At 43.8% G+C, this 13,236-nt stretch overlaps 1 protein-coding gene across 1 annotated transcript in view; it reads left to right on the top strand.

Moving 5' to 3' along the window:
• Positions 1 to 8,148: 8,148 nt before the first annotated feature.
• The window catches only part of BORCS5 (BLOC-1 related complex subunit 5), a 75,866-nt gene continuing 70,778 nt past the window's right edge, over positions 8,149 to 13,236 (top strand). Inside the window, exons 1-2 of the mRNA XM_037033892.1 lie at positions 8,149 to 8,567; positions 10,236 to 10,379. Coding sequence (XP_036889787.1) covers positions 8,510 to 8,567; positions 10,236 to 10,379 — 202 coding nt within the window. The 5' untranslated portion in view covers positions 8,149 to 8,509. The remainder of the gene's footprint in view (positions 8,568 to 10,235; positions 10,380 to 13,236) is intronic.

Below are 13,236 nucleotides of genomic sequence, written 5' to 3'. Positions count from 1 at the left end.
TATTGTTTATAGGTATAATGATTTTAAAAACAATGGTATCTGTTATAGTTACTAGAATTGTATCCCTAACATTTAGCATAGTGACTGGTACATAAGAGGTACTCAGTAAATATTTAATTAAAGTATATTTGTTGACTGAATGAGTGGAAAAGAACTACTAGGAAGTGTGTTTTTCTAGTCCATCGCCTTAACCACTCGGCCACGACTACTCGCATGTGTAGGAAGTGTGTTTTTAATCAATGGTTACTCCACCCCACCCCTATGCCCATACATGCAAACAAACTCAACATTATTGAACTGTTGACACTTAAGGTGCTGAGAGGTCTTACCTTCGACAATATCTCCACTTGGGCAGGTGTGAAAGAGCTTTCAAACCTCGAGCACTTTGCAATTGTAGATAATTTTTCTAGCCCTGATAAAGGCGACTGCGATTTCCTAGCTTTTAGCAATAGCTACACAAAACATATGTCGACAGACTGCCCATGAATAATGGCCCATTGTGTAGAACTAACTCTCAACTACCTGTACACAGAGGATGACCTACTCTTGAAATATAATAATATTGCAAAAAGTTGGTTTTAAAGAGTCATCAAAGACAAGGAAATTCCACAGTGATTTTCCACTGGAGTGATTTCCCTGATGCAACAAGAGACTGATGTACATAGAAGATTTTATCTCTGCCAGATCATATGCTTGAGGGCCCAACGTATAGAGAGGTCACAGTCTTTGAATCTCCCTCTAAGGAGCATCCGTACGAAGCACAAAGTGACCTTGCCCTCACGTGGAAACTTCAGACTCAGTGTTTTGATACAATGAACCTGTATCATTGAAGTGATATTATGTATTCAGTTATGTATTCAGTTATGACACTGAACATAATTAAAATAATAATTAATGACGGAAACAGTGATTAAAGAACTTTTGTATTAACATGAATGAAGTGTTTAAATTAGAAATTATATTCATTGATTCCTCATTGCCTGAAGAGATTACTGAGTCTCTTCTCCTGAGGCTGAGTCCCATTTGTGTGGAGGCACATTTTTTTAAAAAGTGTTTTATCCAGAAAACATGTGTTAAAGCTCCGGTAGGGGAAATTACAGACCGACAGGACACAGAATCTACCTTCGAGATGTGTACAGAGCAGTAGGGGGGGCACGGGTAAATCGATGTCATGATAGAAGATGTTAACTAAGGAAGTTCAGAAGAGGGGCCCCTAACGTGGACTTCTGGGAGGCGTGCATAAGTTCAACCACTTTTTTCAAGACAATATTTTTACAGCAGTTTTAAGTTCACAAGGAAGTTGTAGGTAAAGTACAGAGGTTTCCCACATACCCTCAGCCCCCACACATACATAGACTTCCCCATTATCAACATCCCCACTGGAGAGGTACATGTGTTACAACTGTACATATTTAAAGTCCGTATTTTATCTTCTACTCCTTTGGTGGTGTACGTTCTGTGGGTTTGGACAAGGAGTAATGACATGTATCCACCATCATAGTATCATAGAGTATTTTCGCTGCTCTAAAAGTCTTTTGTTTCAGCCTATTTATCCCTTCCCACCCCACCCCAAACCTGGCAATCACTGATCATTTTGTTGTCTCCACGGTTTTGCCTTTTCCAGAATCTCATGTGGTTGGATCAGTAGTTAGCCTTTTCAGATTAGCTTCTTTCACTTAATAATATGCAGTTTTCTCCATGTGTCTTCATGGTTTGACAGCTTATTTCTTTTTCTCACTGGGTAATAGTCCATTGTTGTTTATACACCCACCTACTGAAGGACATTTTGTTTGCTTCCAAGTTTTGGCAACTATGAATAAAGCTGCTGTGAACACCTAGTGCAGGTTTAGTGTGGATATTCATTTTCAGCAGGTTGAGTGTTGAAAGATGAAGTTCAGTTAGCTAGATGGAGAGAGGAGGCTGAATATTCCAGACAGACAAAATAGCATGCCTATTCAAGATTCAGGGAACTCCGTCCCGAAGGTTGGCACAAAGGTTGCCAGTGTGCATAGAGGAACAGAGCGGCTGGGGTCAGAGTGTGAAGGTTCTCACGTGCTAAATTTCAAACTGTACTCTGAAGACATGGTGAGTTATTGAAGGCTTTTAGTAGGGCAATGACAGATCTAAAGACCTAATTAATATTCTAGAAAGTTCTCTCTGCCAGCCACATGTAGGAGGGGTTGAAGGAGGTAAGACCAGAGTCCTCCTGTCTTCTAAGAAGTGGAGGAAATGAGAGGACCCTAAAGAGGGCATAGAGATAGAAGAGAAATTAGGACAAGAGGCTTTAGACTTGTGCTTGGTAGATGTGGGGGTTAGGGTAAGCAGATTTCTGGCTTGGGAACAGCACAGATGGATTGCTAGGCAACAGAAAGACATAAAAGGAGAAGCTAGTCAGGAGTGGATTAGAGACACTGTGAGTTTTGGAACACTTGACTCCTGACATGGCTTGGCGTGACTTAGTAGGTTGAGTGCCAGCCTGTGAACCCAAAAGTCACTGGTTTGATTCCCAGTGAGGGCACATGCCTGGGTTGCAGGCCCAGTCGGGGCTTTTGAGAAGCAACAGACCTATGTTCCTCTCACACATAGATGTTTCTCTCTTTCCCTTTCTCCCTGAAAAAAAAACCAAAACATTTCATTCCTGGTTTTATCACTTATTAACTGTGTGATCAAGTACACTCAACTAATCGTTCCCCATTTCTCCTCCACCCTCTTCCTCTTCAGCCTCAGGTAACTGCTCACCTGTTTGTCTTTATGTGCCTCTTGTGGATATTTACATAAATGTAAATGGAATTTACAATATGCAGTTTTTTGTGATGGACTTTTTTCACACTGCATGTTTTCAAGGTTTATCCATGTTGTAGCATGTATTCATATTTCATTTCTTTTGGGGGGGCAAATAATACTTTATTATATGGATATAACATATTTTATTTATCCATTTATCAAACACAAAAACCCAACGGTGGCATAGGAGTCCTCAGCCTCTGTCCCCCCACAAAGATCAACAAATAGAAAGCTATTCATGAACAAAAACAGTTCTGGAAGAGCTCTGGAGTACACTTATGAAACTTAAGCAACACAGCAGAACAAAAAACCCTGAGAATAATAGCATGAGAAGAGAAGGAGGACAACTTTGTTTTGTCTGTATCATCCCACTCCCCAAGCCAGCATTGCTTAATGCCAAGAGGGAATTTTCCAGCCGGAGAGAGTTCCCCTTGTTGAGATAGGAAGAGTTGGGTGAGGCACCAGCCTTTCAGGGCACCTCACTCCGACTGACAAAACTGAGACATACAGACATGGCTAGGAATACAGAAGAAAATCAAGGGCTACAATAACAGCCATATGACAGGAAAGACTGAGGTGCCTGGTGACCTGCTCTGCAGACAAACCCAGCAAATTGCGTCACTGAAGAAACCAATGGCTAGCACAGGTGTCAGAAAGGCTCCACAGATTTCACAACTTTTACCCCACAGGTATTTTCTATTTGCTGCTGACTGATGCCTGATTCCTTCCCTGCCCTCTCCCCTGCTCCAATACCCAGAACCACACTGGCGACCAGTACAGGCTTCTGTGGCTGTATGAGCGCAAGATGCCAGCCTAACCCCCCGCAGTTGACCTCCACTGCTGTGCACACACTTTCGGCTAGCCCCACGAGCAGTGCACTTGCGTACTGCAGGCCTGATACCTGTCAGCAATCTCCACTGTAGTGTCTACACTTGAGGGGATTGGGCAGCCACAAGAAACTACCAATAACCACTCCTCCCCCTCTCCACACACACACACACACACACACACACACACAGCGCTGCTTGTGGGCCTGGATCTGGCTTTGTCCTCTACCACTGGTCTGTACCTCTGCACTCACCTGAGCTAGCCCCTCCAACTGTGCACCTGCATGTCTCTGGAGAGGCCCCTGTCCCCTTTGTCCTTGGCAAGACCCTGCAGCCACAGCAGTGCATATTAACAACTAGAGATCCTACAACTGCCAGTGAGCATGTAGTTGGCACTAGAACTTACTGCTTTCCCTGGCCCCTTCCACTATGGTGTGTCTGCAGCCTGTACCTCCTTCTTCATAGGCACCTGCTGCTGGCCTCCTGCAACTGAAGCTGCAGGTGCCACGTAAGACTCCAACAGACATTACAGCCACTGAAAATATCAGATACTGCTTGCCAAGGCTCACACAGAGTAGATGGTTCTGTGGACTCCTGTGGCCTGAGCCAAAAAGACATCATGCCCTCCTGTGCCCTGTGTCCCCACATGTTCCTGCACTTGCTGCCCTGTACCACTGGGGGCACGACATGCTCCAGTGTGCCTCCACCTGCAGGTGAAAAATTTCCCCTACTGAAGTCAGTCCACAAAGTCTGGAGATGGAGCAGTCTTCTTCCAACGTGCAGACACATACTCAGGGTTACAGGGATCATGAAGAACCAGGGAAATATGTTTACACTAATGGAATACAGTGCACTTCCAGTAACCAGCCCCAAAGAAATGGAGTTCTAGGAATTGCCTGAAAAAGAATTCAAAATAAACGTTTCAGAGATGCTCAGAGAGCTACAAGAGCACACATTACTGAACAAAGAAAAATGCGAGTTTGGATGCCTGTCACCACAAAAGCCTAACATGTGAGGTGGATGCTGATGCAAAAGGAAAAGGTTTTGTTCAGATGCTATGCCATCTTGGAGAATGAGGGACTCCTTCTCTCAAAGCTCATCTCCTCCGCAAACCCAGATAAGATCCAGCCATCCCCAGCACGACCAGAACAAAAGGAATGACCCGGAATCACTGCCCCATTTTAAAGTGCCATCCTATGGGGCCTCAGACAGCTACTAAGCGATCAGCCAGGTGGCTTACCTTGTTCTCAGCCCCTGTCCAGCTTCCGGCTCCCTCCTGGAGGCTGTGTGTGGAGCCGGTACAGCCATGGTCATGCAACCATTAGAGCCAAAAGGGCACGTGCTCCCAAATGGAGAGCACCCAAACACACCGGCAAATGCTTAACCAGGTCAGAGAGAGAGAGAGAGAAAGAAAGAGGGAGAGATAGATTCCCTCCTGACTCCCTCCTGGATGCTATGGGCTGCATCACTGCTAAGTGAGGGACAAGCAAGAGAGAGCAGGTCCTAGGCAGTGAGCAATGAGTAAGAGAGCAGAGCTGGGCCTAAGCAGCAAGCAAGGAGAGAGAAAGAGAGTTTCTTTGTTCCCCTGGGGCTATAACCATTTTGGGTGTGGGCTGGGCCAGGTACTTTCTCAGAAACAGAATCAACTTCCTAAACTTTCACATACTTTTGATGGGTCCACCTTCCAACCAATCCCTTCTCTCCCCAGAAAAAAGGGTCCAGAACCTCCTCCTGCCGCCATTCTGGTTTCTATGGCCATGTGCCTGCCTTCCCCTGCTCCCACCCTCAATCTGGTACAGAAGGCTGAGGGCAAGGGCTTTTCCCCTTATCCTGTTATCTTTCCAGCTTTTGGCCTGCTAGTGGCCCTATCCATTCATCTTTCCAGCTTCCTGTGGGCACTTGGGCCCTGTCCATTCACATTTCCAGCTTTCAGCACACTCAGTGTAAAAACTTTCCTCTCCTCTGCCTGGGGTGGCTCGGCTGGTTGAGCATCCTCCTGCAAAGTGAGGGGTTGCCAGTTCAGTTCCCAGTCAGGACAGGGAACATGCCTTGGTTGTGGTCCAGGTCCCCAGTTGGGGGATACATTCGAGAGGCAACTGATTGATGTTACTAGCACACATTGATGTTTCTCTCCCACTCTTTCCCACTCCCTTCACCTCTCTCTAAAATAATTAAATAAAATCTTTTAAAAAGAACCCCCCTCTACTGCCATTCTGCCACCATCCTGCCAGTGGGGAGAGACTCCCTTACTTTGCTGGGTCCTGAGGCTGCCTGGCTTCTCTGCTCTCCAGGCCTCTCCCAGGAAGCTCCACTAATTCCAATGGGATGCTCTGCTGTGGCCAGGACCAACCACAGCTCCCACTGCAGGAGGTGGCACCCTGCCACTCTTGGCGTCCTCCAGGGTTCCTGCTGCCTGGGGCTCAGGCACTGCACCACCAAGATGCTATGATCATCCGAGCTTCCAGGGTCCCTGCCCCACTCTCAGAGGCTGCTCCCTCTTTTGTGCAGCTTGTCACAGGTGCCTTAGCTTGGCTTGTTGAGAAGGGGCAGCAAAAAGTCCAGGCTTGTCCACTGATAACAAACACAGAGAAGTAATTTAATGATATCAATAAACCAATACAAGAAGAAGATGAGAAGTTCAACAGAGATAAAAAAGCATTAAAAAGTCAAAGTTAATTTTGAAGCAGAATACATTGAACTAAAGAATTCCACAGAGGGCTTCAACAGCAGACTTGACTAAGCAGAAAAGGAATATCAGTGAGCCAAAATTAGTGCAAAAGACAGATCAATTGAAACTATGCAATCAGAGGAACAAAGAGAAAAAAGAATGAGAAGGAATTTTTAAAAGCCTATGGAACATATGGGACAGACACCATTAAGAGAAACAAAGTAGGTGCCATTGGAGTCCCAGAAAAAAAAAGAGAAGGAGATGGGGCAGAAATCTCACTTAAAGAAATAATGGCTAAGAACTTTCCTAACTTCTGGGGAGAAATTTGAATATCCAAATTTATAAAGCTAACACATCACTTCAAAATTTCAATGCAAAACATTCTTCAGCAAAACAAATTACAGTAAAACTGTTTAAAATCAAAGACAAAGACAGAATTTTAAAAGGAGCTAGAAGAGTAATTTTTCTTATACAAAGTAACCTTCATAAAGGCTATCTATCAGTTGTGTCTCAGCCAAAAACCTTGCAAATCGGTAGAGAACTAGAGAACGGGATGATACATTTATCAATTACTCAGTTGATGGACAGAATATAATATCCCTTTTAGAGTGAAATGTTCATCTAAAGGGAAGCATGATAAATGTCATCACATCAGCACCGAGTAGGGTATAGAATACGGGATACACATGCTTTGATGTGCAATAATAAAACTAGACTATGAGGTATGTGTTTCCCTTTTATCTCCTTTCTCACCCACCCCAGATGAGGGCAGATATGGGAGGGAAGAGGAGGGTTATCCAGGAGGACACGGTCACATTGCTTAGCAGGCCCTTCCCAGTCCCATCAGACTGGTGGTTTGTGTAAACCTCAAGACTAGACAAACACACCTCCCCGGAGCTTACTCTGATCTCTCAAGTAGTCTTTAGTTCTAGGTAATCCCACAGAATATTTAATTTGCATTCATTTACACTTTTTTCCCCACAGTATGGTAATGCCTGGTAGAGGAAAGAGCCTGCTGTTTGAAATCAGACAGTACTAAATAGTAATTTTGCCTGGGGAAGTTACCTGTTTATGGCCTCGCTTGTTGTGAAAATTAAATAAGAGCAAATAGGGGAAATGTCTGTGATATAGTACAGAAGGGACTCAATCATTCAGTGAACTTGGTACTCCTTCTGAGATTAAATTTATGTGTATAAAATCTCAGGGCATTTGCTTGAAATTTCTCGACGCAAACAATATAAAATGAGTCACAAAGTTCTGAGAATACCAGACCCTACCAACTCCTTGATGGCACTGCATTGCTAGGTCAGTCCTTGACCTGCCCAAACTGGCAGTTCCCGTTTCGAATTACCTGTACTTTTTTCTTGCCTTTGCTTGTTTCACAATGGCAGCTTCCTGGTCATTGTCAAGGTCCCCAGAAAGTGACTGTAGTGGCATCCACTTTCCTTTGAAGATGCACAAACACCATTTGTGTCTCATTTCCAGTTCCTTCTTTCATCATTTAGTATTTTTTGTATGGTTGTCCACTGCCTTTGCGTCCAGACAATTGTGGATTCCGATCCTAACTCTACCTAAAACCTCTCTTTATCTGTAAAGCAAAGTTTTAAAAAATCTGTGTTGTAAAGTTCTAAAGATATGGATGCAGTGCCTAATGTGTATACGATGCTCAAAGGTGACGAATCAGTGCAACAGGAAGGAGCTCACTCTTTGGGGTGTGTCTGATTTTTCAAGCAGTAGGGCCCTTTAAGTGGGCGTCGCCCTAGTTTCCTGCGCAAGTCTCCCAGCCCTTGCTAGGACAAGGGGCGGCGGCCCTCTAACCCGGAACTGACGGCGCGCGCAGCCGGCGCAGCCAATCCGCGTCCAGGAATTAGGCAGCCGGTGGAGCTTGAGCAAGTGTGAGGGGCACCGGTAGCCCTCGGAGAGCGGAGGGCGCGGCTGAAATCTGGAGGCGTTGGCTTCTCTCTACTTGGGATTCCTTTAAGGAGGGCAGGTGAACGGCGTGCAGCCGTACCTCTCTGCCTTGCGCATCCGTTCCCCAAATAGAGGCTCTCCAATCCCCATCGCCGGCCCCCCTACATGGGCTGAGCGCACTTTCCGCACGCTGCGGCCCCTCCGCGGCGCCCTGACTAGTAGCATTCCTGTCCAGGTCCCTGTCCCTGCCCTGTCTCCCCGCTGCCTGAACGGTGACCGCCAGTCCCACTGTTCTTCCGCTGCCATCGCTGCCGGCACCATGGGCAGTGAGCAGAGCTCCGAGGCCGAGAGCCGACCCAACGATCTGAACTCCTCAGGTCGGTGCCCTAACTTCCACCCTCCTCCAGCCAGTCATGTCAGCGTGCATAGCGTGCTGCCTCCCAGCCTAGTGGGTCTGGGACCTGCGGATTTGGACGCACAGAAAACCTTCACCACGGTCCCTCCTCCCCCCCTTAAAAAAAAAAAAAAGTCCTAACCTTGAATCCCTTGATGGATGTAAGTGCCTGTGCCCGAAAGCTAAGCCAGCATAGGCTCCCATACCTATTATTTATTTTCAAAACAGCTGTTTCTCTTAGCCACAGTCTGTTTAAAAGATGACCTGATTGATTATTGGCTTTGGTACTCAGATTGACATAGTGACACTTGGTTCTCACAGTTGATGGATCGTAGATGGTACCTCTAGGAACAGGTTCCTTCTTAAAAAATGGGTCTTAGGGGTTCCTTTTCAGAAGGGATGTGTGACAGGTGTACAACCTTTTAACTCTTGGGTGCTTTAGGTAATGTACCAAGAAACGTTTTTTAAAGAGCAATAAAAAGTAGCAGAGATTCTGGAAGAGTAAATGCCATGCCATGGGAGACTCTAACCTCTAGGAGGCAGAGCAGATCTGTGGCATCCCTGGATCAACCTTTGAGAAGCTGCCTGAAGAGCTTGCAAATACTACCTTATAGAGTGTAAAATACTTTAAAGGTGTGGTTTGGCCCCAACTAGGAAGATATATGGGGAGTGGAGGATGTCTTGGATTAAGAAGTCCTTGGTGGTTTGAATCACTACATTTTCCTGAGATCTGAAATTGATCACCTCTCTAGCAATCCTTCAAGTTTTTAGTTTTGTCTCAGCCTAGAAGGGACCTACTGATTATTCTTTTACCTTCTGGACTAATGCCTATAACTTTAAGGGTGAGGTGGCTGGTAGCTGAGAAATACACCCGTTATCTAGGGGTAAATGTCAGGTTTTGGTTTTTATTTTCCTCCATAAGTAGAACCTGTTAAACATACTTGGTTTGCTGTGATAGGTGGCTAGACAGCTTTGCAACTGCTGTGTCACAGGGATGGGTCATGTATACCAACAATCTGTAGACCTCCAGTTCCTTTCCTAAACTGTGTCTAGTGCTGTTGATCTTGGACATATCACAGCCAAATTTTGTACCCTTATTTCTTCATTGGTAAAATAGGGCAGACATAAAGATCAAATAATTTATTTTTAAATTTTTAAATTAATTAATTTATTTATTTTTAGAGAGAGGGGAAGGGAAGGAGAAAGAGAGGGAAAGAAATATCAATGTGTGGTTGCCTCTCACATGGCCCCCACTGGGGACCTGGCCCACAACCCAGACATATGCCCTGACTGGGAATTGAACCAGCAATCCTTTGGTTTGCAGCCCGAGCTCAGTCCACTGAGACACACCAGCCAGGGCAGATCAAAGAATTAAAAATTGAAAACACAATCTGCTGTTCTTTTGTGTGCTGAGTAGTAAAATATTTTGAATTGCAAAAACAATTTCCTATATATTCCTGTAATGTTTGAGTTTTTTAAACTACTGTAGAAAATAGAGGTCCTCCCTGATTCGTGTCCCTTACTTCCAACCCCACTGCAGGACAAATCCAGTTAGGGTTTTTGTTACTGTATAAAAGTATTCTGTTTATTGACTAGAGTGAAGCAGCTTTGGTGAGGCAGAGATGACTAAATGAAATCATTTTATTTTCAGTGACTCCTTCTCCAGCTAAGCATAGAGCCAAGATGGATGACATCGTGGTTGTAGCTCAGGGCTCCCAGGCCTCACGGAACGTCAGCAATGATCCTGATGTCATCAAATTGCAAGAGATCCCAACCTTCCAACCACTTTTGAAAGGTAAGGGCTTGCATTTGACTTTCTGGATTTGCTGGAAAGGTTTGCATGGCCCCACTACTCTCCCTGGATACCTGTGTGCTTTCCTCACCTCCTTTAGGCCTTTGCTTAAAGGGCATCTTCTCTGTAGAGCCTTCCGTGACTGCCCCATTTAGAACTGCAGCCCTTTCCCCTGCCAGTTGTTCTCTGTTGTACTTACTCATCATTGACCTGCTGCATAGTTTATTTTGTTACTGCCTGTACTTTCCTGCTGCAGTAGAAAATGTGTGCTCCGTGACAGCCTTGGTTCCACGTGTCAAGTCCTCAGCACTTCGGCTGCAGTTTGGTGTAGAGGAGGATCTGAATAAATGAGGGAATGAATGCTGTTGGAGTTGGCCCTCACCTGTTATATTTCCATGATTTTTATTCTTTGTCTGGACTGTGGGTGGACTAGTTCAGATCCACAGAGGAAAATCTCCACGACCACTGATACACTTTTAATCACTGCATTTTTCAGACTATAAGATGTACTCCTCACCCCAATTTGGGAGGAATAATGGTTGTTAATGCTGCTGTTGAGTTCTGTTTACATTTACACTGGTGAAATATTATGTTATTTATGTTATTAAATATTTTACCACATTTTTTCCTTCAAAAAATGTTTTTCTTATTTTCTTCTAAAACCTAGGTGCATCTTATGATCTGAAAAATGCAGGTACGTAATTCTGGCAACCATGTTGTATGAGAGGAAAATGTATATATTGAGAGGAGGGAGTGTATACAAGCCATCAGCCCTCCTCCTTGGTGTATATTAAAGTAGTTACTTTTTAATATGAATTTTATTGTTCATTTAATAATTATATGTTATATTTTTATTTATATTAGTAAGTATATTAATTTATTTTATTATTTTCATATATCCATTAAGTAGTAGTGATGATTTTCTATTAATGGAGTGGGGTTTTTACTATAAGAATCTCTCTTTCTGTCTCCCTCTCCCCCAAAAGATTAGGATGCATAAAATGAATATAATATCCTCAATTTTTTAACCTGGTACAATATATAGTAATATAAGTCATCTTACATTTACATATCTACGTTTTAAAGATTTTATTCACTTATTGTGAAAGAGAGAGGGGAATAGAGGGAGAAAGAGAGGAAGAGAAACATCATTGTGTGGTTGCCTCTCATATGCCCCCAAGTGGAGACCTGGCCCACAACCCAGGCGTGTGCCCTGACTGGGAATTGAAGCAGTGACCCTTTGGTTTGCAGGCCAGTGCTCAGTCTACTGAGCCACACCAGCCAGGGCTGTGTATCTGTTTTAAAGGCCTCACCATACACATGCCATTCCTTTAATTCTTACATCATTAAATATGTTTGAATGATTTGTACTAGATCAGATAGACAGCTGACCAATAGGTTGAACTTGAACCTTCATCACTGACATCGAATTCTATAATAGTTACAGTATCCCACACTATACTTAAAAAACCAAAAATATAACAATAAATGATACTTTAGAGATGATCCATATATGAACCCATTCTTCCTAGCACTTTATCTGCATTACAGATGAGGCAATACACGCTTTTAGTCTGTTCCCCACAGTCCTTAGAGTTAGACTTTGGTAAACTCTTCTGGCTCTCACATAAAACAACACTGTACGTCCTGTTACCCATCTTCTTACTAGTTTTCATGATTTTGAGGGCTGATGTGATTCTCCAAAGAAGCCAACATTAATGAAATTTCCATCTTCACATATCCTTGTACAATAGAATTAAAAGATACAGCCTTTATCTTTAGAAACTTAGAGGTGGACACTGGTGTTCTCGACTCCATCCCTTCTGGAATTGAGTGCAGTACTGCTCACAGAGTTTTCCTGGCTCTGTTTCCTGGTCGTGCATCCGTTCTCCTCCCAAAGTCTTCTACTCCTGGGTAAAGCCTTATGTGACCAATTTTTGTCCCTACTTTAGGGAAATACTGAAAAACAAAAAACAATCAACCCCCCCAGAACATTGAGATATATTTAATAATTTTCTGAGAGTATGTTTCTTTTTTAAGCATTTGAAATAATTCATTTTTTATGATAATAAGTTGACCAGTAGGGAAACATCTAGGAAAAGGCTTAGTGCTAAGGGAAGTTAACCTCACTTCCCAGTTTAAAATGATCACTGGGAACTTGGAAAGTGAATAGTTAATGTGGTGAAGGTAATGTGGTGCAACTGGACTTGGCTGCATTGATACCCAGGTTTTTTAAATTTTTTATTTATTTATTTATCTTTAGAGGGGAAGGGAAGGAAAGAGGGAGAGGAATATCAATGTATGGTTGCCTCTCGTGCACCCCCTGCCAGGAACTGCATCCCCTGCCGGGAACTGGCCTGCAACCCAGGCATGTGCCCTGACTGGGAATTGAACCTCCATCCTCTGGTTCGCAGGCCCATGCTCAATCCACTGAGCTACACCAGCCAGAGCGATACCCAGATTTTAATTGGTACTTAGCCACTAACTAGCTCTATTGCCCTGGTTTTGATTTTTCACCTCTTTGAATTTTGGTTGTGGAGAACATTGAGAATACAACTGAGGTACAAGGGAATTTTGGTTGTGGAGAACATTGAGAATACAACTGAGGTACAAGAGAGAGGAAAGCTAGTGAGTATCAGGTTGCAATTAAGAGATGATCTAGGATTTGGAAAGATAGAGAAATCATTTGATGAGAGTGGCATGAAAATAGAAATAGCAACAGGTGACAATGGCCAGACTATAGGAAACAAACAAAGCAAGTGAACATTCAAGATGATGCTTGTCTTTCACTGTGAAGTAGAAACATCTTGGACAGTGATTAGAAAAGATAGGCAAAGGGGACAATTGGGGACAATTATCC

This window comes from Sturnira hondurensis, unplaced genomic scaffold, assembly GCF_014824575.4.
Source record: "Sturnira hondurensis isolate 20B ecotype Veracruz unplaced genomic scaffold, ASM1482457v3 Scaffold0021795, whole genome shotgun sequence".
NCBI classification, from domain to species: domain Eukaryota; kingdom Metazoa; phylum Chordata; class Mammalia; order Chiroptera; family Phyllostomidae; genus Sturnira; species Sturnira hondurensis.
This window is presented reverse-complemented; position numbering and strand designations above follow the sequence as displayed.